The sequence below is a fragment of the Malania oleifera genome, chromosome 3 (assembly GCF_029873635.1).
Source record: "Malania oleifera isolate guangnan ecotype guangnan chromosome 3, ASM2987363v1, whole genome shotgun sequence".
Classification (NCBI taxonomy): domain Eukaryota; kingdom Viridiplantae; phylum Streptophyta; class Magnoliopsida; order Santalales; family Ximeniaceae; genus Malania; species Malania oleifera.
This window is the reverse complement of record NC_080419.1, coordinates 69143133-69165641: the sequence shown is the minus strand read 5'-3', so window position 1 is coordinate 69165641 and position 22509 is coordinate 69143133. Positions and strand designations below refer to the sequence as shown.

At 36.2% G+C, this 22509-nt stretch overlaps 1 protein-coding gene, 1 long non-coding RNA gene and 1 other non-coding gene across 3 annotated transcripts; 1 reads left to right on the top strand and 2 right to left on the bottom strand.

The window, feature by feature from the left end:
• The first annotated feature begins 1590 nt into the window (after window positions 1-1590).
• Window positions 1591-13354, top strand: LOC131152051 (uncharacterized protein C6G9.01c). Its single transcript, XM_058103643.1, has 2 exons — window positions 1591-1968; window positions 12786-13354. Exon 2 carries the CDS (start codon window positions 12804-12806, stop codon window positions 13176-13178), a length of 375 nt encoding a protein of 124 aa, XP_057959626.1. The 5' UTR covers window positions 1591-1968; window positions 12786-12803; the 3' UTR covers window positions 13179-13354.
• Window positions 13355-15937: 2583 nt separating this feature from the next.
• Window positions 15938-18054, bottom strand: LOC131151215 (uncharacterized). The gene is made up of 3 exons (XR_009135703.1): window positions 17846-18054; window positions 17635-17756; window positions 15938-16218 (listed from the first exon to the last, which is right to left on the bottom strand). It is a non-coding gene; the product is annotated as an uncharacterized LOC131151215 (long non-coding RNA).
• On the bottom strand, window positions 16450-16541 carry LOC131152506 (small nucleolar RNA R24). Its single transcript, XR_009136004.1, has one exon. It is a non-coding gene; the product is annotated as a small nucleolar RNA R24 (small nucleolar RNA).
• Window positions 18055-22509: the final 4455 nt, after the last annotated feature.

Here is a 22509-nt window from a genome sequence, read left to right as displayed (position 1 = left end):
TGATACAAGCAATGCTCATCTGTTTATGAGCAAGACTTATATGTTAATATAGGCAGAGCTTCTTTAAATATTTGTATGGATAAGGTGTCAAACCATGTGGTAATTAATTCAAATGATTTTTCTCTTGATTCAAATCATGAGAATGCTACTATTCATCTAAAAGCCAACTGAGCTGAATCATCTAAAATAAGTCGTCCATGAGGCTGGCATGTATTCAAATTTGCCTGTCTTGCATATATATGTGTGTGTGTGTGTGTGTGTGTGTATCAATAAAAAATGATGTAAAATAAATGCAAGTGTGAATCATAGTAATGAAAATATTTTGGGTATAACATATGATATGAGCATCACTAGTAAAAACACAATAATTAATATTTATTTAAGTATTGATCAATTATTTATTCACATGCATGCCTTTGTTGCATTGAAAAAGATTATGTTATGGATTCCCTCTTTCAAGGAATTGTCTCAGAGCAACTATTACTCTTGTATGAGCAAAATAATTGGGATTTTTTTAACCCAATTGAAGTAAAGGAATACAAAATGAGAGAATGTACCATTGAAAATGTAATTGAGATTTTTGTTATGTCAAATTGAAGAATGTAAGAAGGAGCCGCCTTGGCCAAGGAGAGGTGAAGTTGGAATCCTAGAAAATAAATAATAATAAAAAATTAAAACATTTTTGAAAATTTGAGACTAAAAATATTTGAAAAAAGTGCATCATATGGTATGTAGGAATCCTCCCGTGAGGCTTGAACCTATGAGCAAATTAATAAGGATACATTCCAATTGAAGTAAAGGATATGAAGTGAAAGAATGTGCCATTGAAAATGCAATCAAGATTTTTAGTTTATCAAGTTGAAGAATGTAAGAAGGAACTAGGTGTACAAAAGCAAAATTTCGATTCCATCTTAGCCAAGGAGAGATGAAGTTGGAAACTCAAATATATAAAAGACAATCAAAAAATTAAAATCTTCTTCAAAATTTGTGGCTAGAAATATTTGAACAAAACACATCATTTTACAATCATTTGGTCAGACAATTGAAAATCGTACATTATGTTGAACTTGCCTTGTTGGAGCTGAACCATATGTTTTTGGCGACCTCTCCTTGCATTGGAGCTAAGGCACTTGATTTTTTTATTTTTTTTTCTTTTGCCTCATTAGACCTTGGGTCAAATTGTTCCTTGATCTTAGAGGACCGATTGAGGTGCCCCCACTTCCTTTATTTTTTTTCTTCCTGGTTAGAAGAATCATCACAAAAGGAAGCAAAATTATCACAAATGATGCCAAATTGTTGACGCAAAAAATCAAACTTGATTTTCCTAACTCAAGTATATTACAATTACCTACAATTAGGGGTGAGCATAATTCGATTTTAACCGAATTAATCAATCTAGTTTGGTCGGTTTGGTTCGGATAATTTATAGTTCGGTTCGGTTTGATTTTAGAATAGGATAATTTTGGGTATTCGCCTATTTGGTTTTCGGCTAGGTTATGGTTAATTTGTATTTCCTTTAATGAAATTATTCGAATTTTTAATTAATTAATAATTAAATATAAATTATTAAATTATATTATTTATGATTTTAATTTTTAGGCTAGGTTGACCGCTAGGGTTCCATTCGGGATTCGGCCGTTCCTAAATCCCAATTTCCCATTTCCCTCTTCCCTCTTCCCTCTTCGGCTCTTCCCTTCCCAAGTTCGCAGTTCGCAAGTCGCAACTTCACTGGCAGCCGGCATTCCCTGACTCCAAGTCCCAGTTCCCTTCAGCGTCACCCTCCCTTCCCAGTTCCCAGTTCCCTTCCCACGTCGCCGTTCGCACACAGTTGGCGACGGCGAGTTCGAACCTCCTGTTCCAGATCGGCAGATCCAGTCTTCCCCTTCGGACTTCGGCTTCCACCTTCCCAACTTCGCAGCTCGCACTCTCGCAGACTCGCAGTACTCCTTCGGACCTTCCGCCCTTCAGGTTTTTCGTTCGTCCGTTGTGTTCAAAACTCAAAAGTCTTTGCAGTTTGATGTTTATTGAAATTTTACAATACCCTAAGATGAGCACAATGTGTTTGATTAAATGTATGAGAGAATATTTCCTCCAAATTATTATATTCATGTTGATCAGTCTCCCTCTTTAAAATGGGTTTCTTTGTGTTCTTTGTTCATATTTGTTTGAATGTTCATTGAATTTGAGTTTTGTTCCTTTTTAATTTTTTTATATTTGGGTTTTCTTTCTTTTTTTGTACCCAAAGTCCAGTGCCCTGTTCTCTTCTTCTTCGGTTCTTCCCTGCTCTTACCAATAACCCTTGTTTGCACATCATGGAAAAGTTTTTTGGTGTTGGGAATTTTTCTGATGAGTTGTCTTCATTAGTGGATGCAAAATTCTCTTTTTGAGTACAAAAGCATAAAATAAAGGACAGAAAGAAGATAAAAGGATGGAGGATGAATTTTTTTTGAGAATTACTTAGTTGTTTTAAGGGAGAATTCACATATGGTTTTTATTCCAGAAGACAATGATGAATCACTTATTAATACTTGGGAAAGAAGAACATAATAATAATAATAATAATAATAATAATAATAATAATAATAATAAAAAAGCTCACAGACCTGCAAAATAGGTAAGAAGGGATTCTGTCACAGAGCAGCACTCCATGAAAAGGAATCAAAATTAGATGGCCCAACCCAGATGAAATTTTCCCTTATTTTTATGTTCGCAAGCTTTGCCTACTATCAGTACCATGCATTACCTGCCTACCTATTCCCCATTTTGACATTTTTTCTCATAATTAATTTTCTTTTTATTCGGTTAACCGAATTATCCGACAATTCAGTTCGGTCGGGTGCAGGTCGGTTAAATAGACCAATTCGGTCGGTTCAGTTATGGGGTGGAGTTAACGGAAATAATTTAGTTAATTCAGTTAATTGATCGAATTGGCCGAACTGACCGATTGCACTTCCTACGTACAACTAAGAATAAAAAGAATGCTTAGGAGATCCCTAGTGGTATCTAGAGGTTCTCACTAACATTAAAGTTAAGATTGAGAAAATGTAAAGAAATGAAAATTAGTATAAAGAGTGCATAATTGAGAGAGTTCCTTTTTATGGTAGTAGAGATCCTTTCAACATTAATACTAGTCTCCCTTAATTTTAAGGGAGTTACAAGAGTTCCTCTCCTCTTTATTCATGAGTTATTGGCTATTTAATAATCTTTTCTTTAATCCCATTAAGTAAACCTTAAGGAAATTTTCATCAATTTCTTGTTCATATTTTATCTCCCATCAACAACCTTTTCTTATGTAATATAAGTCTAACAAATTGGATAAAAATTCATTAATTTGAACTAAATTTCACTTAAACTGGCCTATAACTTTTTACTATGTTAAATGAGATGGATATGATTTTAAATTTTTTTTTTCCCATTATTAAATGGGTTGGTTGAATTTATCTGGCGTTATCTACCCACTCGCTAAGAGCTAATGGCCAAATCTACATGCCCCAGCCCAGCAGGCAGTAGCCCATGACCCATCAGCCAAATTAGCAAATTGGCCAGGCCCGTCTGTTCTTCCCCACCTCTCTTTACGTACAATATTTTCCCAGAGATTCCTTAGTAAAGGCAATATTTAGAGACTTGCATGATAAGGAAGAAATAGTGAAGTTGAAGCATCATCTCATGATAGCACAACATCTAGTGAAACAAAATGCTAACAAGCACAAAAGTGAGAGGCTTTAAGATTGGCGATTGTGTTTTGCTAAAAAAGGCATTTTTTCAATCAACAAATTGAGGTAACTAGAACTTCTTACTTCTTAAAAATTAACTCCCAACCTCCAAGTATTATAGCCCTTTTCAAATCAAAAAGTAGAATTGTTCTTTTAATCATAGATTACCTGTACCTGTTACTGCTCAAGAGCATTAAACATTTCATGTGTCCCAACTTAAGAAGTTTTATGGTGAGGTTCCTACACAACAATTGCTACACTTCCAGCTACAACACTGGGCCCTTGACCTTCTTTGACACCTAAAGCTATATTAGCTAGAAGAATGGTGAAAAGGGAAAACCAATCTGTTACTCAAATCTTAATTCAATGGACTGGTCTTCCATTATAAACGGTTACTGGGGAGTACATTACGAATGTTAAAGCTCATTTTCAGTTGCTGATGACACCATTTTATTGTAGACGATCAGAGTCTCTCATTTAGGTGTATTTTGGGTATTCTTCATATTTTTGAGAGGGTCTCTAGGCTCAAAGTCAATATGGGGAAGAGTGGTTTAGCAGCTATGAATGTGCCAATCGAGCATGTTAGGGAGCAGGCTAACAAAGTGGGGTGTGGTATTTTGGATTGGCCTTCGACGTACTTAGGTGTCTTGTGTCCCTTTGGGGGGTAACCCTAGAGCTGTAGATTTTTGGAACCCAGTAGTGGAAAGGGTGACGAAGAGATTAGATGGTTGGAAAGGAGTCCTCTTTTCTCTTGGGGGTAGAATTACTTTGATTCAGGCTTGTCTTGTTAGCATCCTATTATAGTTCCTATCTATCTTCAAGATTCAGTGAGGTTTGCTAGCAAGCTCGAGAGGATCATGAGAGAGTTTTTATGGTTCAACAGGGGGAGTCGTAGGGATCATTTATTGAGTTGGAATTAGGTTTGTAGATCTAAAAAGGAGGGGGGTTTGGTCTTGGCTAGTTGGTGTCTAAAAACACCACTCTTCTAGCTAAATGGCTATGGCGTTTCCCTTTAGAAGAATTGCCCCTCTAGCATAAAGTAATAAGAAGTAAGCTTGGGTTGGATGAGAACAGGTGGGATACCAATGCTAATTTAAGATGCTCTCTAGGGAGTCCGTGGAGATCCATTTCTCAGATTTATCCTTCTTTCATCCCTCACACTAAACTAGAGGTGAGGAGGGGTTCTCATATTCAATTTTGGGAAGTCCCTTGGCTGGGAATGCACCATTTTCTACTTCTTTCCCTCATCTATTTCATCTTAGTTCTAAACAAAATAAGGCCATTTCTTTCTTTGTTGGTGAATTGAGTAGTCCTTTGGTTTCTTGGAATCTTCATTTTAAGAGGCCTTTGAACGATTGGAAGATGGTGGAATTGTCATCCTTGTTATCTTTATTGAGCGAGAGTAATCTATCTTTGGGGAGGGACATTCGTTCTTGGTATTTGGACCAGTTAGGTGCATTTTCTTGCAAATCTTTTTTTGAATTTTTTGATTTGTTCCAACTCTTCGTTCTTTCTATACTCCACTATTTGGAAGCTAAGGTTCCCCCTAAAATAAAGGCTTTCACTTGTTTGGTTGTGCTTAATAAGATAAATACCAATAACTTGTTGCAAATTAGGAGGTCTATGAAGGCTTTGTCTCCCAATGTATGCGTGCTTTGTTATAAGAACTCTGAGACAACTTCTCCCCTTCTTTTGCAATGTGAATTTGCTTGGAGTATTTGGAGTATGCTTTTTGGCATTATAAGAGAAAGCTGGGTTGTCCTCCCCCAGTGGAAGACCTTTTAGAAATATCCTTCATAGGTTTTGGTAGAAGAAAGGACAGGGCAACTTTATGGAAGTGTGGCTTTTTCTCAATATTATGGGGTTTATGGATGGAATGTAATACTCGGATATTTTCTGGGAAAAAAATCAAATCAGATATTGGTTTGGGAAAAAAATAAAATATTTGACCTCTTTGTGGTATGTCGGGTATGGATTTTTTAAAGAGGCAAGTTTTCAGGAGCTGCAAAGAGATTGGAGGAACACGTTGACTGGATGATTTTTTCTTGGACATTTTTTTATGTTTTTTTAGTCTTGGAGAGTCTCAGCTTGTCTCAGGAGATTTTTCATTCTCCCTCTTGTAAATTCCCTTTCTATTAATGATATCTTCTTTTGTTATTAAAAAAAAATTTGAATTTTTATTAATTATGGACAAGTACATATGCTTTTGTTTAATAATATTATTCATTAAATGTTTTAAAAAACAACATGCAAGGTTACAATAACACTTCAGAAGACTCAATAGGTTTGAGCTGAAAAATAAAATATTAAACCAATACATAAGTACACGCATTACTCTCACAACTTTCAACATTTAAATTCTAATTATCGATCAAACCAAGGCATGATCGCTTGCTTGTGAATTGAGCAATGCTTAAAAACCTAACTAATTAATTAAATTAATTGTTTAATGATAATGCTCCTTTTAATTATATTAATTGGGGAAGTGACAAGTATTTGTTTAAAACTGAGATCAGAGGGGTATAACTGCAGTCAAGGGGTATTTTGTTGAGAATTAATAATAAGAATAGGTGAAATGCTTTTTAATCTCCCCATCATAGACACCTAATATATTCACATTAACACATGATGCTGGATACTGTTGATATTTCCTCATCTAATATTTTTCTTTTTCATTTTTTTACTCTGGGGGTGACTATTGTTGTTTCCATAATTTTTTAAAAAGAAAATTTGAGCTTTAGGTTGGTTTTCTTGGCTGTCACCCCCTTTTCTTCTCTGTCTTCATCTCTTCCTATGACTCTGCAAGATGAACAACCATCAACACTAATTTAAGGATTCATTGTGATTAAGGTAGTGGTGTGGGTTTTAGTGATGCTTCGGTTGTTGAGTTGAAGAGATTACTGGATATTTTGTACTATAGGTTTGTGGGTTTGTTTATATGAGTACATGTAAAACGAGGTTGATATCACAACTTTCAACATCAAATGCTAATTAGACCAAATCTAGGCATGAACTAAGCTTGCATGTGAAGGGAGCAATGCCTACCTAAATAAAATTTTTAATTAATTAATTAAATTAATAATTTAATTATAATTCTCTTTTGCTTATAATAGTTGGAGAGATGTGAATTATTTTGGTCAGAACTGAATTTTAAGAATGTTGGATAGGGGATCAAATGGGTAAAAGTGCAGTCCCCTGTAGAGTGGCAGGAATTAAATACGAATGGGTGAAGTTGTTTTGTATTCCCACATGAGATGGAGACAACTAACTATCTTCACATTAACACATGATTTTCTAGTCTAATTTCCTCTTTTAATATGGGTGTGAATGTTGTTTCTATCTATATATATGTGTGTGTGTGTGTGTGTGTGTGTGTGTGTGTATTGAATTGACCCTCTGCTTTGTGTTCTTGGTTGTTGCCTTTTCCTCTCTCTTCATTTCTCTTTTTGATTTTGTACAAGATGAACAAATTCATTGTGATTTTGGCAGTATTGTGGGTTTTAGTGATGCATGGATTCGATTTAGGAGATCAATTGGAGATTTCTTACAGTAGGTTATGGGCTTGTTTTAGTTTTTCCTAAATTCTCTCTTCCTCCCTTAGTCTATAGTAGTTGGCATTATTTTTTTTTGATCTGCCATTCTAAAGCTCTAGTTCACCATTTTTTGCGAATCTTTCAGTTGTTATTGTTGGTTAGCAAAATAAAATTACACTAACAGTGATTGCCTACTCGGCTGCCCTTGTTTCGTCTATTTCAATAGTGGTCTTTTCCCTCTTGTTTATGGTTGTCTGTTTATTTGAGGAGTAGCTCTGCTCTATGAATTGTAAGGGACTAGAGCTTAATTTATTTGGTATGATGCATAATTGACAAGTTGTATTTAGTCTGCTTTTTATGGGAGGGAAATATTCTAAGAAATGTTTGTGTGATCTTAAGAATATTTTAGAAAAAGAACTCATAAAATTTGTGTGAGCATGTCTATATTTATATGCATATATACAAAGGGAATAAATGTAATGAATGCTATATAAAATGCTTGTACAATGAAAATTGGTTGTATTGTTTTGTAGGTATCTCATATGATTCTGGTATTACAGCAATTCTGTTGGTCGTAAGAATTTGTTATGCACATTATTAAATTAAATTAAATGAACACCAATGATATTTAAGAATGGATTAATTGGGGAAGGATTTAAACTTTATTCATTAGAACCAATCAGCTGGCCAGACTGGTGGAAATATCATTTGAGCTTAATTTATTTGGTATGATGCATAATTGACAAGTTGTATTTAGTCTGCTTTTTATGGGAGGGAAATATTCTAAGAAATGTTTGTGTGATCTTAAGAATATTTTAGAAAAAGAACTCATAAAATTTGTGTGAGCATGTCTATATTTATATGTATATATACAAAGGGAATAAATGTAATGAATGCTATATAAAATGCTTGTACAATGAAAATTGGTTGTATTGTTTTGTAGGTATCTCATATGATTCTGGTATTACAGCAATTCTGTTGGTCGTAAGAATTTGTTATGCACATTATTAAATTAAATGAAATGAACGCCAATGATATTTAAGAATGGATTAATTGGGGAAGGATTTAAACTTTATTCATTAGAACCAATCAGCTGGCCAGACTGGTGGAAATATCATTTGAGGCAGCAGCAGAGGCAGAGGAGAGAGCGGCAGGTGCCAAAGAGATGGCAGCTGCAGTGAAAAGGGTTAAGATTAAAAAATGCCATCTTGGTATGTTGAAGAGGGTTAAGACTAAAGACTCCATCTTGGTTTATCTTGAAAGCTTGTTATCTGATCTATCTCCTTTTATGGGTTTAGTCTTCAAATTCTAGCATGAAGTTTGAAATGGTTAGGTGGGTGGCTTGCTAGGGTTCGTGAGCTCATCTCATCTCAGCGGCTTAGACGGGTTGATTCCCCATCATTCCATCAACCGAGCTATGAAGAAGTCGTTGCATTACAATCGGAACTCTTTATTTATTTATTTATTTATTTATTCAGATTGATTTTCTTGGGTGAGATTAAAAAATGCCATTTGCATATGTTATGAAGAGGAATAAGATTAAAAACTCCATCTAGGTTTATTTTGAAAGCTTGTCATATGATCTATGTCCTCTTATGGATTTAGTTTTCTAATTCTAGTGTTAATTTTGAAATGGTTAGGTGGGTGGCTTGCTAGGGTTTGTGAGAGTGGCTTGACTAGTTGATTCTCTATCAACTGAGCTATCAAGATGTCATTGCAGCATGATGGAAACTCTTTATATATTTATTTATTTATTTTTGATTGACTTTCTGGGAATGCCTCTTTGGCTTTGTGGAGGGTCCGTTCATGAGCTTGAAACACAATGGAGTCTATGGACCCCAGCTGTTGGGGGGTGGCAGCATATAGATGATGAGAGAGAGAGAGAGAGAGAGAGAGAGAGAGAGAGAGGTTAACCAAACACGTTACTAGCTTTCAGCTTTTAGTTTTGTTCCTAGTTTATAATTTTTGTTTGTTGTTTTTGTTCCATAATTTTTTTTGACAGGAATACCAAATGGCACTCAAGATTATTGATTTCAACTCAAGGATTCCCTTCGCTTGCCCTCCAAATTTAGTCTCCAATGCTGGTAGATGCTCTTCCCAAGTTACACCTCCTTGATTGCCCCTAGTTTTCATGTATATCTGGTACCACTACAGAGCCTTCACTTCTAGATGAATAGATGCCATCTTTGCTTTTGGAGCTTCAGGGCTCTGATCAATTTTGAAAAAACTGACACTTAGAACTGATCTGACTCAAGTGTGGGGGACTTGGATGCAATGCATGCATATGAGATGAAAATAAAGAGCTCGACGAAGGTACCAATTACGGAGAATTGGGAAGTGGAGATGCCAATGTCTCTAATTGGGAGGAAGATCCTGTGAAGTTGGATAGGTGCAATCCTTCAATTAGTTTTGGAGAGCCACAGACAGTGTTGGAAGAAAGGAATGAAAAATTGACACAATAGAAAGATGATTGTTCCCATTCAAAAATTGGCTCCCAGTATTTAGTAGAAATTGAAGAGACTCAAACTCAATGGAAAAAGATTAGTGAAGATGAGACGAACTCAGATTCAAAAGATGACCTGCAACTTTTGTGATTTTGACACTGGTTTGCTAGTTGACCAGTTGAGAGGTACATTAGATATGAAAGAAGACAAATGGGCAGAACCTTCAAGAGATCTTTGTTTATATGAAATTTTGAAAGGGAGGGAGAGATATTATGAAGTGAGATTCCCTTGCATGGAATTCAGCATATGGGAGAGAAGGGAGCTCTCTAATGTCCTTTGACACTAGGCAAGGGTTGGAAGATTCTACTAAGCACACAGATCAAACAGCCTTGTTTGAAAAGGGGGAAGGTCTTTGTCCCTTGTTCTTGAGCCTATTCCTAATAAGGTGGACATCTTTGCTATTCCTTTTGATATTGGGAAGGGTAATAATGAAGAGACAGCAATTCCTTCGGATGATCTGAATTATTTGAAAGCTGGAAAAGGTATTCTTCCTCTTCCTGTCAAGTCCTTTTCTCCTTTTGATGCTTTATGCCATAAAGGCCTTAGAAATAATCTTGTAAAACACCTCACTCAACCTATTAGCTAGTACTTTGGTGATTATTTTATAAACACCAGATACTAAATCAAAAATCTTAATGGACCTACTTTTCCTTGGCACCAAAGTAATGGAGGTTGAATTAATGCTCTTACTTAAAATTCCATTCCCATAAAATTCATTGAAAACCTTCATCAAGTCATTCTTCACTATTGGCTAACAATCTTGATAAAAAGCTAAATTAAAACCATTTGGCCTGGGAGCTTTATCCCTCTCCATTCTAAAAACTGTATATCTAACTTCCTCTTCCTCAAAATGTCTCTCTAACTAGGCTATCTTGTCAAGATAAAGGAACCCACTCCAACCCTTCCACCATTGGTTTACTCTCATCCTCCTTAGAAAACAAGTTGTGATAGAAATTAGTGATCTTAGAGGCAATCTTGGTAGTATCCGAGATAATCAACTCCCTGTCCACCTCCAACTCCCTAATTAAATTCTTTCTCATTTTTCCACTGGCTATCCAATGAAAAAATCGGGAATTACAATCGCCCTCTCTTACCCATTTAAACTTTGTCTTCTGCCTCCAACTTCCCATTTCCTTGAAAATCGGATCGTCCAACTCATTCTCCAAAGAAACCCTTCTAACATCCTCATCCCTTGAAAGAGTAATGCTTTCTTCTTTTCTATCTCTTCCAATTCACTTAAAATGCTAGTCTTTTTAATCCTAATATCTGCAAACACTTATTCCATTCTTTTAAGTTTTTATTTCAACCTCTTTAACTTCTTCATAAATCTAAACCCCTCCCAAGCCCTTTCCACAAACTCGAACTAATATATACTTACCAAAGTCTGAAAGGAGCCATGATCCAACCACATATTTTCAAACCTAAAGGAGTGGGATCCCAAGGCACGTTCCTTGATTCCAATAAGATGAGAAAAAGATCGGAGGTCTGTCTAGATAGCACAACTTGGGAGAGATTAGGGAACACCTCTTCCCACTCGTTTGTACACAAGGACCTATAAACTCTAGTAGCCACCTCCCTAGCTCTAACCACGTAAAATTAAAATTGCCCAACGGACCGTCCTCAAACCACACTCCCTAATAATCAAATCAAACTTCTGCGTAGTGCCAATAACCCTTCCACCCCACCTCCCACAGGAACCTCACTGCATTAAAATCACGACCTATAATCCACCTAGGCGAACAAAAGTTGGAGACAAAATAAAGCTTGTCCAACATCGAAATATCTAATTCCAATCATGAATGAGATGAGATGGATAGGTTTTTTTATTTTATTTGACTTTGAATTGATCAAGATTTTTGGTCCCAATCTCATGATTGAAATTAGAGAATCCAATATTGACAGAATGGAAACTCTTCTGATTGACCTTAAGCCTAAATGAAGAGTTGAAATAAATCAGTTAATGAATTTTTCAAAGTCTTCTTATTGGTAATTTGGATTTAAATATGATAGAAGTTAATCATTAATGAATGGAATGAATGGTTTGAAAATCCCCTCATTGAGTCAACTTCGAAAGTTTAACAGCCATGTGTTTGTGTTTGACTTGCCAGTAGATCACTGTGATGGGGTTTGTACAATGGTAATTCTAGGGGTTTAGGTCAACAATCTGATGATTTTTGGGTTCAAGTTGTTGGTTGGGATCTGGCGATGGGTGCAGAGATTCTCTTTCCGCCGTTTTATTGATGGTGTGACTATGATCAACGGTGAAAGGAAGATTTAATGGATTACAGACATGAATGAATTGTTGGTGAGGGTTGCATTATTGTTGTTCGTGTTTGTAGCTTCTATTGATTTTGAGCCTACTGATCTCTGGTATCTATTCTTTATTGTTTAGAGCTTTAATTTTGGCTTTTAGGGTTCATTGCTTGATTCAATATTTGTACGCTGAAGTCTCAATATATGTTCTCTATTTGCCGTTCTCTCGTCCCTCTTTTTTGTTGTCAAAGGCCATCAATTTTCTGTGCCTGTGGCACTTCAGGAAAATGAGATGAAGTTATTGTAGCACCTATTCCACCCCCCCCCCCCCCCCCCCCTCTTTTTTTCTTCATTTTCTTTAGCTTTGGACTTGAAGTTATTAATTATGAAGATTACGGCCCTCAAGACTCTCGAGAAGTGATTTTACAGCCATTGTAGATCTTGCAAGTTATTTATTAGCCTAATCATTCATATTGATTGAAGTACAAACTAGTTATTTGTTAGATTGATCCTCTTAGGGTAGTATATCCAAGTAATATTGATGTGTAGCGTGTGTGAATGCGTGTCCTGCTGGCATCACAGGTCCAATTGGTCAGTCCAACCCTGTGGCTTCACCAGGTTGATGGCCAGTCCAGGTTTCATAAGTATGATCTTTACTACCTCTCACTGATTTACTGGGAGTCTAATGCCCTGCCTTTATGTTTATTGGCAAGTAAACCAAGAGGAAGAGCTTGTTCGTGCTTTTGTTTTGTATATCACTCTAGTGACAAGTGCATTTGCAGGGATCGGAGCTCCAAACAATGACGGGGAAAAGTTCGTCAAAGATGCTTACTCCCCCGCAAGAGTATCCTCCTGTGGAACAAGAAAAACTCTCCCTCACACCCAAAAAGCCTCGTAATGAGATTGAAGAGATCTTCTCAAGTGGGAAGAGGAAGAAAGCTGAACGAGGAAAGGATCAAAAGCTTGTGGAAGATGCGAGTAAGAAACCAAAAAAGATGAAGAAGAAAATGAAGAGTAAAGGGGTTAAAGATCAAGGGCTTTCGGACCCACCTTCTCGGCCTAGGAAGAGAACTGGGGACGGGCTTGCTGTTTACACAGAAGAGGAACTAGGTATTGGAAAGGCAGATGCTGGAGGTACCCCACTTTGTCCTTTTGATTGTTCTTGTTGCTTTTGATCGCACTGATTTCCTTGCTCGTAGAGAAGTTTTGTGAGTTTTAGGGAAGATTTGATTTGAATTTTTTTTTTTTTTTTTCTTTTTTGGCAATTTTAGTTCATTTTGGGCTGTATGAGAGCCTTCATACTTCATATGTACACCCAGAATATAAATATGAAGTCTGATCTTGATTAATACGGGGAATGGTGTTTTGTTTAGACAAGTAACGAATGCTGTCATCCTAACGAATATCTGCTCTAGCATGAAAAACGGTGGTGCTGGAGTCTCTGATGTTCCTTTTTCTTTTTCTCTGCCTTCATTCGCAAACCATTTAGCCCATTTTCCTGTTTTGCTCTCTCTCGAGCTCTCTGCATGTCAATTAACTGCACATCCACCAGTTTACATTTTATAACCAACTCTTCAGACGAGTGACATTTGCCAATGCGTATGAAAATCACAAGAACAAAGGTTGATCGCCTGAAAATAAAATTAAAAAAAAAATCACGTCATTTGCCTTGCAGACAATAATGATGAAATTGCTTCGCATTATGTCATGCGTCTTCCCATCGGTTTATGTGCTTTTCCTGTAATTCTCGCCCTTTTGAAATTTCCATGACCCACACGCTAAAGAATAATACTTCTCTCAAATTAGCAAATACCGCGTCATTCCTCAGTACACGTATTATGCTTCCTTTACAACCTCACACTTCCAGCGTATTGCCTCTTCCATAAAGCAGTCAAAAGTCGACCTCAAATTCCAACAATTTCACGGGTTTTGTTGAATGATTTTTTTAAAAAAATTATTATTTAATATATTTTAAAAAATAATAATAATAAATTTAAAAATAAATTTTTTTAATATATATTTTTTTAAAAATAATAAATTGTAAAATAAATTTTTCTACGTAATAAATCAGGAAATAAATTCTTTTATAGTAGTGAGATTTGTCACGTGCCATTCCGGGAATTATTTTCTCAAAAAATTATTATTTTAATATATTTTTTAAAAAGATGATAAATCAAAAATAAATCAAGAAATTATTATGTCACGTAAACCACAAAGCCTGTGTGGTCAAGAATCGGGCTGAGGTTGCCGTCCTCGGAAGAGCATCAGCGTGCATGAGCATGACATGCATGCTACCAGCTTCAAGGGTTCCACCACAATCATCAAGTGTCGGTCTTTGACCACCACACAATTCGGAAGAAAAAAACCTAGAAAAAGAAAAAACTCCTGAATTGATTTATATACTCGTAAAAACTGTCCATAGTTTGTGAGATGATACAATAAAAAAAATGTCAAATATAAGTCGAAACATAATGAATGAGTTTTAAACTTTGATAATAGATAATGATTATAAGATAATTCAAATATTAAGATCAATTATAACAATACAAAATTAAAACAAAATATTATTTTAATATGAAACTAAATATAAATATAACCTTATTATTAATATATAAAAAAAGGTGCATAGAAAAATCATATTTGGAATTTACTATTTCATTAGACATTACCATTAAAACATATAATATAAATAATATTTTGGTATAACTTTTTTTATGCATATCACAATTTAGCACGTTATCTTATATTATTTATTCAGTATAACTGACAACTATTGATAAATTCATATGAATAATATAATATTTATAAAAATTACATATATAAAAAACTTTAATAATATTTATGAACATGTACATATAATATAAATTTATTTACAACTGAAAAATAATAACTTACTTATATATATTTTATAGTATATATATTTTTATAATTTTTAAAAATATCAATTAAAATTAATTCTATGATTCTTGTGAAAAAAAATTATACTATATAGTATATACTTATTAAATTTTAAAAATAATTCCAATCATTTTTATTGATTGTTGAGATAATAAATTCTTTTAATAATAGTATTCTCGAAATGACACGTGACAAATATCGCTAAAGAATCTATTTTCCCATTTATTAAGCAAAAAAAAATTTATTTTTTGATTTATCATTTTTAAAATATATATATTAAAAAAATTTATTTTGCAATTTATTATGCAAAGAAATTTATTTTCTGATTTATCATATTTTAAAAAAATATATCAAATAATAATATTTTTAAAAAATAATTCTCAAAATAACACGTGACAAATCTCACTACCTAAGTTATAAGTTACAAGATTACGACAGAATCATTCCAAAAATTATTTTCACAAAAAATATATTATTTAAAATATTTAAAAAAAAAAAAAGAAAAAATCAGGAAAACACTCTCAAACTAATAGCATATTTAGGAGAGTTTGGTATTAGAAAATTTTCATAAAGACAATCTACAGCTTACATAATCAAGGAAAATAATTCAAAATAGATCTTACAACAATTCTACCGATATAATTAGCTTTCTTTTCTTCTATTCACTTAATTAAGAGAAATAACTAATATGGCGTACAATGGTGTGATGAGAAAAGCAAGGCGGTTAGGGTTTGATTAGAGCTGGTGGCTGTATATGTTAGGCTGGCGCCTGGGAGTCCTCCGAGGGTTGGAAAGTGATGAAATTTTGAGGGCTGGGATTTCGAGGGCTTCTGTTTTTAATGTTGTTGGTGGTATTGTAAGATCTTGGTTGGAAATCAGGGTTTTGATAAATGGGGGTTGAGTCAAATTTCGAAATTGCTCAGAGCTTCATTGAATGACTGATGATGGAGCCTTAGCTCTTGGGCCAACCCTCGCAACCTGTAGTTCTTGAATCGTGTAAACAAAGAAGAGCATGCAAGTCGGTCTCTCCAAGCACTGCATTAAAATTTCTCGTGTAAAATCAATCTTCAATATTATTCAGATTCACATGGGGTTATTGTGGGTATATTCCCACTTAAATGACGCATTCTTTCTTTCTATACATGCGTAAAAAACAATTGAGGCTTGTTTAAAAATTATGAACGGAATTGCAGATGCAATTTGATCGAGCAAGCTATGGAATTTGTTGTTGTAAAGTATGCAAGCTGAGTTGGGTCAACTGCTGGAAGAACAAAAGCCGCATGCCTGCGCCTTGCCCGCCGAGAGACTAACGAAAACCTGAAAATGAAGTAGACAGAACATCATACTGTAATTAAATTACTAAAATCTGGGTCTCCTAAAATTGGCCGGCAAAGCTAAAATGCATTGATTTAAAGGATATTGCTAATGCTATGGAAAATTTCGGTATCAATCAATCTTGAAGACGCAAATTGAAGGGAACAAATGGCACAAGGTTAAACCATAAAATGTTTTGATCGGACCACTGACGAAGTATTTGCATATAGGAACAGAGCTCAGAAGCCAAGCGTAACAGTGATTTCAGTGAAGATCCAAAATAAAATTCGGAATCTTCTCACGAATAAGCTGGTCATCATTGCATTCTGTGCACTATATCTATTGCAAAAATAATAAGCATCATAGTGAGATTTCAAATAAGCATTTTTGAATTGTTACATTCTCTGACTTCTCAAAAGTAATTCTCGTCTTTTAGAAACAGAAATCACACCAACTAAACTTCAAAAACTTAAACGGCAAAGGAATATTTTGAAGAACCAGATTGTACATAGAACCAATTGACTGTGGAAGCATTTTTTCCAAAGCAAAACTTGCTCTCCAGTTGTACTTTGGAAGGCTGTTAACCACAGCCACGTTTTGCTACATCAACACAAGTCAAGCAACCAAGAAGGCACAACTGTAGTCGATACACAAATCTACAGGAGAATGTTCAGATGCCCTACAGCGCATTTCTCTTAATGCATGAAAAGCTGTAAATTTTAAGACGATGAATGAATCAAATTAAACATTCAAGAATTTATCTGCTTCAAATTTGAAGAAGCCATGGAGAAGAAGCTCCCTCAATCGTGTTAAGCAGCTCTTTATAGGCACCATGCAAAAGGTGGCTTATCAATGGAATTGACAACCCCCGTGTCTGACTTAGTGCCAATAAAATAAATGCTCAGCACAATTAGAACATCAAAGTACACCCACAAACCAAGAAATAAACAAAACAAGGCAAATGAATCAATAAAAAGATGGTTGTGCAAAATTTTAGATAATAATATTAGGGAAAAAGTAAAGGCAGGATTACAAATGTATCCGGGTATTGTGCCATGAAACAACTGCATGTTTCATGAAATCTTCATCCGGTGTGTTCATCTGGGCTCTAAGCGGCAGACAGGCCACCATGGAAACGTGCCCGCTGTTGACTCAGATATAGGGCCCTCACTAACTCCAACCACAGGAGGAAAACACCACAAAAAATAGAATTGCAATACTAGAACACTAAAAGGATCATCCATTTGGTTGTCAAACGTCAAGAACAACATAGGCTAACACAAACCCCATGGAAAAGCAAATTAAATAGCAGATGACGAGAGAAGAAAAGAACAAATCTCCAAAAACATGTAGCATTTGTGACATGTAAATCACAAACGAACACACAACAAATCAAAGGATAAACTCACAAAAAGTTACCAGCTTTGCAACATTTCCTGCTACTCTAGACTCCATTTCTGCCATGACAAAGCTGGTGCACGTGTAAATCAGATTCCTTGTTCAGAGAATCCCAAAACACTATTGAAACACCTGCTACGGCCCTGCGAAAACAAACCCCAACTGTTAATTTGAGATTTATACAGAAAAGACGCGAACCATCACAACACAGAACTGAGAAGGAAACACACACCTCATTCACCAAAGCGACTGCTCCTATTGCTGCAGTTAACATTGCAGCAACAAGGCAAGAGAGAGGAAAATGAAGAAGGCCGATAGAACGGCGTGTTTAGGGTTTTAGAGATCGCCATTGAAGAGGCAAGACCCGTTGCAAGGGAAATCCAGCGGCCCAGCGTGCGGATTTATAGCGATGTGAAAACCCTAAAAGAAGAAGAATGTAAAATTACCGGGAAGGACCGATTGGGAATTACATTACCCATTGGATCCCTTCAATAAAACGGTGTCGCACAAATTTGTGTGGAGTTGATGTTGTTTGTGGAATTTTATTTTATATGCATGTAAGGAATTAATAAAATCAGGAACAATTTATGAAAATACGAGATATTTCTTTAAAAAAAAAAAGTATTTTTTAAAATATTTGACTGATTTTAGTTATTTTTTAAAAAATTTAGATTTTATTTAATAAATAAATGTTTCTAACTATTTCTTAGAAAAGTTAACCCAATAATGGTGAGTAATTTGTGAAAATATATAGGTTCATTCTTTATTTTTTATGATTATGTTTATTAAATTTAAATTTAAATTTATTAAATATTATAAATGGGATTTTAAGGTTGAATTGTGCAAGCACGATTATGCAATAGAACTGATTAGTATGAGGTTTTGAGTCCCCTCACATGAGTTAGAGTTGGACAATTTTCCTTAATTGGTCAAATCAAGATAAGGAATGTTGATCCTTATGCAAATTATGATTCAAAATTTTAGGTGATTTTGAAAAATAAGTTGTTTTAATATAGTACCATTTTATGATTTTTAAACTTATATACTAATTACATATTTTACAGTAAATATCATGGTTATTGTTTTAATACAATGATTTATTTTATAAGCATTATAATTGCCAATTTATTGTATTGAGTTTTATTTAATTTAATATCTTAAAGAGCTATTAGTTGTGAAAAAGATAGAAATATTAGAAAACAAAGTTATAAGATTTCAATGTGTTTGTTCCTTAATTTCCTTACTCTAACTAAGATTGAGTTTAGTTCATATGCAATTGGTTTAGTATGCTACTTGTCACGACATCCAGGGAGCGAGGTGCCCCGGGAGGCGAGGGGAATTGAAATAAGTTATTTTTTGTAAAAATTTAGAATTTGGAGTCGCCACTTACCTATTTTTCTTTGTGTAGTTAGAATACATGATTACTATTCAATTAAGAATAATATCAGTTTGAGTATACTAGGATTGTGATCGAGAGCTCGATTATGTTAGGGGAAGGTATTCGCACCCCCTACACACCGGTACCTAATTAACTAAGAATTATCCCCAAAACAAATTTTAATAACCTTTTATTTTACTCCTTTTTAAATAAACAAATAAATTAACAAATATGCACAATTAATATAATAAAATCAAAACAGGGTGTGATTTAGGAATATCTAATAAAACCCCCTGTTAGAATTGGTGTATTCCCAAGAGGGGGTGCTTTGTGCACATCTTGATCTTGTCATTCTTGATTCCTGCACAAAAACTCAATTACCCATTAGATACAATGAGTATTTGTCATAATCAAAACCGGGCGTGACACGTAAGGTCAACACCCCCAAAAAAGGGGATCTCGTTAGAAAAACTCCATTGCGAGTTGTTGGCCCAAGAGTCGTGTCTAGAGGGGGTTGAATAGACTATTTCTCATATTTTCATCTTTCTCTACCAAATAAAATCTTGACAAGATACAAACAATTATATGTAAGAACCCGAACCATGATAGATGGGTTTAAATAATTAAGAGAGGGGTAAAATTGGTATTTGAACAAGCTTCGTGGACGAAACCAGAGTTCGTCGACGAAGGTCATGCATCTCTCATCGACAAAGTTCAGAGGCTCGTCGACGAGGAGAAGCCGAGGAGTTTCGGAAACCGGTGATATCAGGATTCGTCGACGAATCCTCCGTCTCGTCGATGAGAGGACTATAGAGCCTCGTCGATGAGGACACCATTTCGTCGACGAGTTTGCCTGGGTCAAAGGGGCTATAAATAGAAATTTCATTGCTTAACCATTAAGAAACTCAAATATCTTCTCTCTCTCCCTCTTGAACTCTCCCTACACTTCCTCTCTTTAGATTTCTTCACCGATCGTCGCTAGAATCGTGAATCTAAAGTTACCACGAGGATCGTGGAAGGATTCTCTACAAGTTCTACGGATTGGAATCCCGTTTCGAAGATTTTCGAGTTTTGGCAAAAAATCGAGGTAGGGCTTGGTTTTTAATTTTGATCCGGTAGTTTAGTAGAGAATAGTCTTGTGAGTATATTTTGTACTATGATTTGTACGTTTTGGAACTCGGTTCGCTATTTAAGGGCCTTGGAGTTTGGGATTTGCTATTCGGGGAAAAGGTAAGGGGAACTGTGTTTATATCGGTTATTTTTGAAATCGGACTCGGTGGAACTGTAGTTCACGGTCCTGTATATGTTTTAGCTACTCATTTGGGGGAATCTAATGGGGAAAAGTATGGATTTTTCATGATTACAGTTTTGGGAAAAGGGGGCGACGGGCTGCATCCCTAGTTTTGTTGAAAACCGAACGTATATGTTGATTTATACTATGTTATAGGGATGGTAGTGCCTTGACTTGTTTTAAACTATATATGTTTGGAAAACCGTGATTTAGATTACCAAATGGGTGTGGTTTGTTTGGTTACATGAGCATGCATGTATGTGTATGATTGTTTAAATGCTAGTAAGAATGCGGTTCCGAATTATTCCAGGTACTGAGTGTCCAGCTCTATATCCAAGGGCGTATGAAATCGCTAGCCATAGATTGGCAGAGGTCCGGCTCTATATCCGAGGGCGTGAGCCTATTTCGGCAGATCAGGGCGAAGGGTGTGGATCCACCAGTTAGCGCCGGTACGATGCCATGGGAGTCAGGGACTAGCCATGTGTCGGTGGTGCGGTATTGCGTGGGTTGACTACGGGCCAATGCCGTATGTCGCGGGCAGGCTTCGGGCCGATGGGTGTGACGACACCGGGATTGCTGAACATGTGTGTGTGTGTGTGTGTGTGTGTGTGTGTGTGTGCTTGTAGGCACTATTGTGAAATTAGTACCAGACTGCATTTAACTGCGTGTATGTTGTATCATAATAACACTCAAATGTCACACACCGATATAACTTGTGTTCTTCCTTACTGAGAGGTGTCTCACCCCTACTATATGTACATTTTTACAGGTCTTTCGAGTAACCGGAACTAGCGTCCTGGTGTAGGGAGTGTAGTGGTCGGTGTACTACAGGTAGCGCTTGGGTAAGTGCTAGGACTTGTATTTTGTGGGTTGCCATTTTTGGCTATGTTGGGTACCCGGTTGTACGTTGTTTGATGGAACCTTGATTCTGTCCTTATATGGACTCAGGTATGGTACTGCATATGTATATAGTATGACATTTTTTCGCTGCATATATTCTTTGTGTTTGGATGTGTATAGAGTGTCTGGGAACCCCACGGGGTCAGACCCTCATCCTTTGTACTGTATCTCTAGATACAGATACTAGTAGATTACATTTTCACCTCTGGGCCCCATTTTCAGGTTCGGGGGGTGATAGCTTAGTATCAAAGCTAACCAGGTTGTTAGGTCTTGTAGACTTGATTAGGCTTAGTTGTGAGTACATACCAGAGTATAGGATGTTGGATATGGGTAAAGTTGGTTGAGGGTTGTTCGGTTGCTAAATCGGGATTTGTCGACAATATTCCGTATTTTTTCTAGGATGACGATTCTAGTAAAGCAGGGTAGATCATTGATGACTTTCATGTCAGTGTGATAAGACAGACCTAGACTTGGCAGGGAATGGTTAACACGATTAGTGTTGATCATTGTGTTAACTGTATGTGTTGTAGGAATACTGATAGATTCCTATTGTGCTATAGAATGGAGCCCAAGGATAATGACCTGGGAAGTGGCTCCGAGGAGACTGCAAGTGATGAGTCTCCTTCTATGCCTCGAGGTTTGACCAGGCAGGTGTTACGAGAGATCGGGTGGAGTGTGAGGAGACGCGAGCGCTCTCCTACTGCTGCGGGGTGCACCATTAAGAGGTTCACACGCATGCATCCTCCGACGTTCTCTGGAGGACCTGACCCAACGATAGTAGAGGATTGGGTAGAGAATACTGAGAGGATTCTGGAAGTTTTGCACTGCACAGAAAGGCAACGAGTCCTTTATGCTACCTTCTAGCTATTTGGGGAGGCGAGTCGATGGTGGACTGCGGTGAATCTGTTGGAGAAGCATAGAGGTGGTCTTGAGGAGATGTCATGGAGCCGTTTCAAGGAGGTCTTCTTCGACAGATACTTTCTGGCTTCTATACGTGACGCGAAGGTGGATGAGTTTTCTGTTCTGGCTCAGGGGAGTATGACAATGCAGGGGTATACGGCTAGGTATATAGAGTTGTCCCGATTTGCGTCGTGTTTGATCTCGAGCGAGTATAAGAAGACTCGGAGGTTCGAGAAGGGCTTGAAGAAGGATATCCGTAGACTAGTGGGTATGCTTCAGATCCGTGAGTTCTTGGTGTTGGTGGATAAAGCCACGGTGATTAAGATTGGTATCCGAGAGGATGAAGTGGATCAGGAATCGAGGAAAAGGACAGTACCATCTGGTTCTCAGACAGGATCTTATCAAGGATCATGGAAGAAGAGGAGCA

Bases quoted from the DNA above. Each gene is read 5' to 3' on its own strand.
- LOC131152051 (XM_058103643.1), top strand. From the start codon at position 12,804: ATGACGGGGAAAAGTTCGTCAAAGATGCTTACTCCCCCGCAAGAGTAT.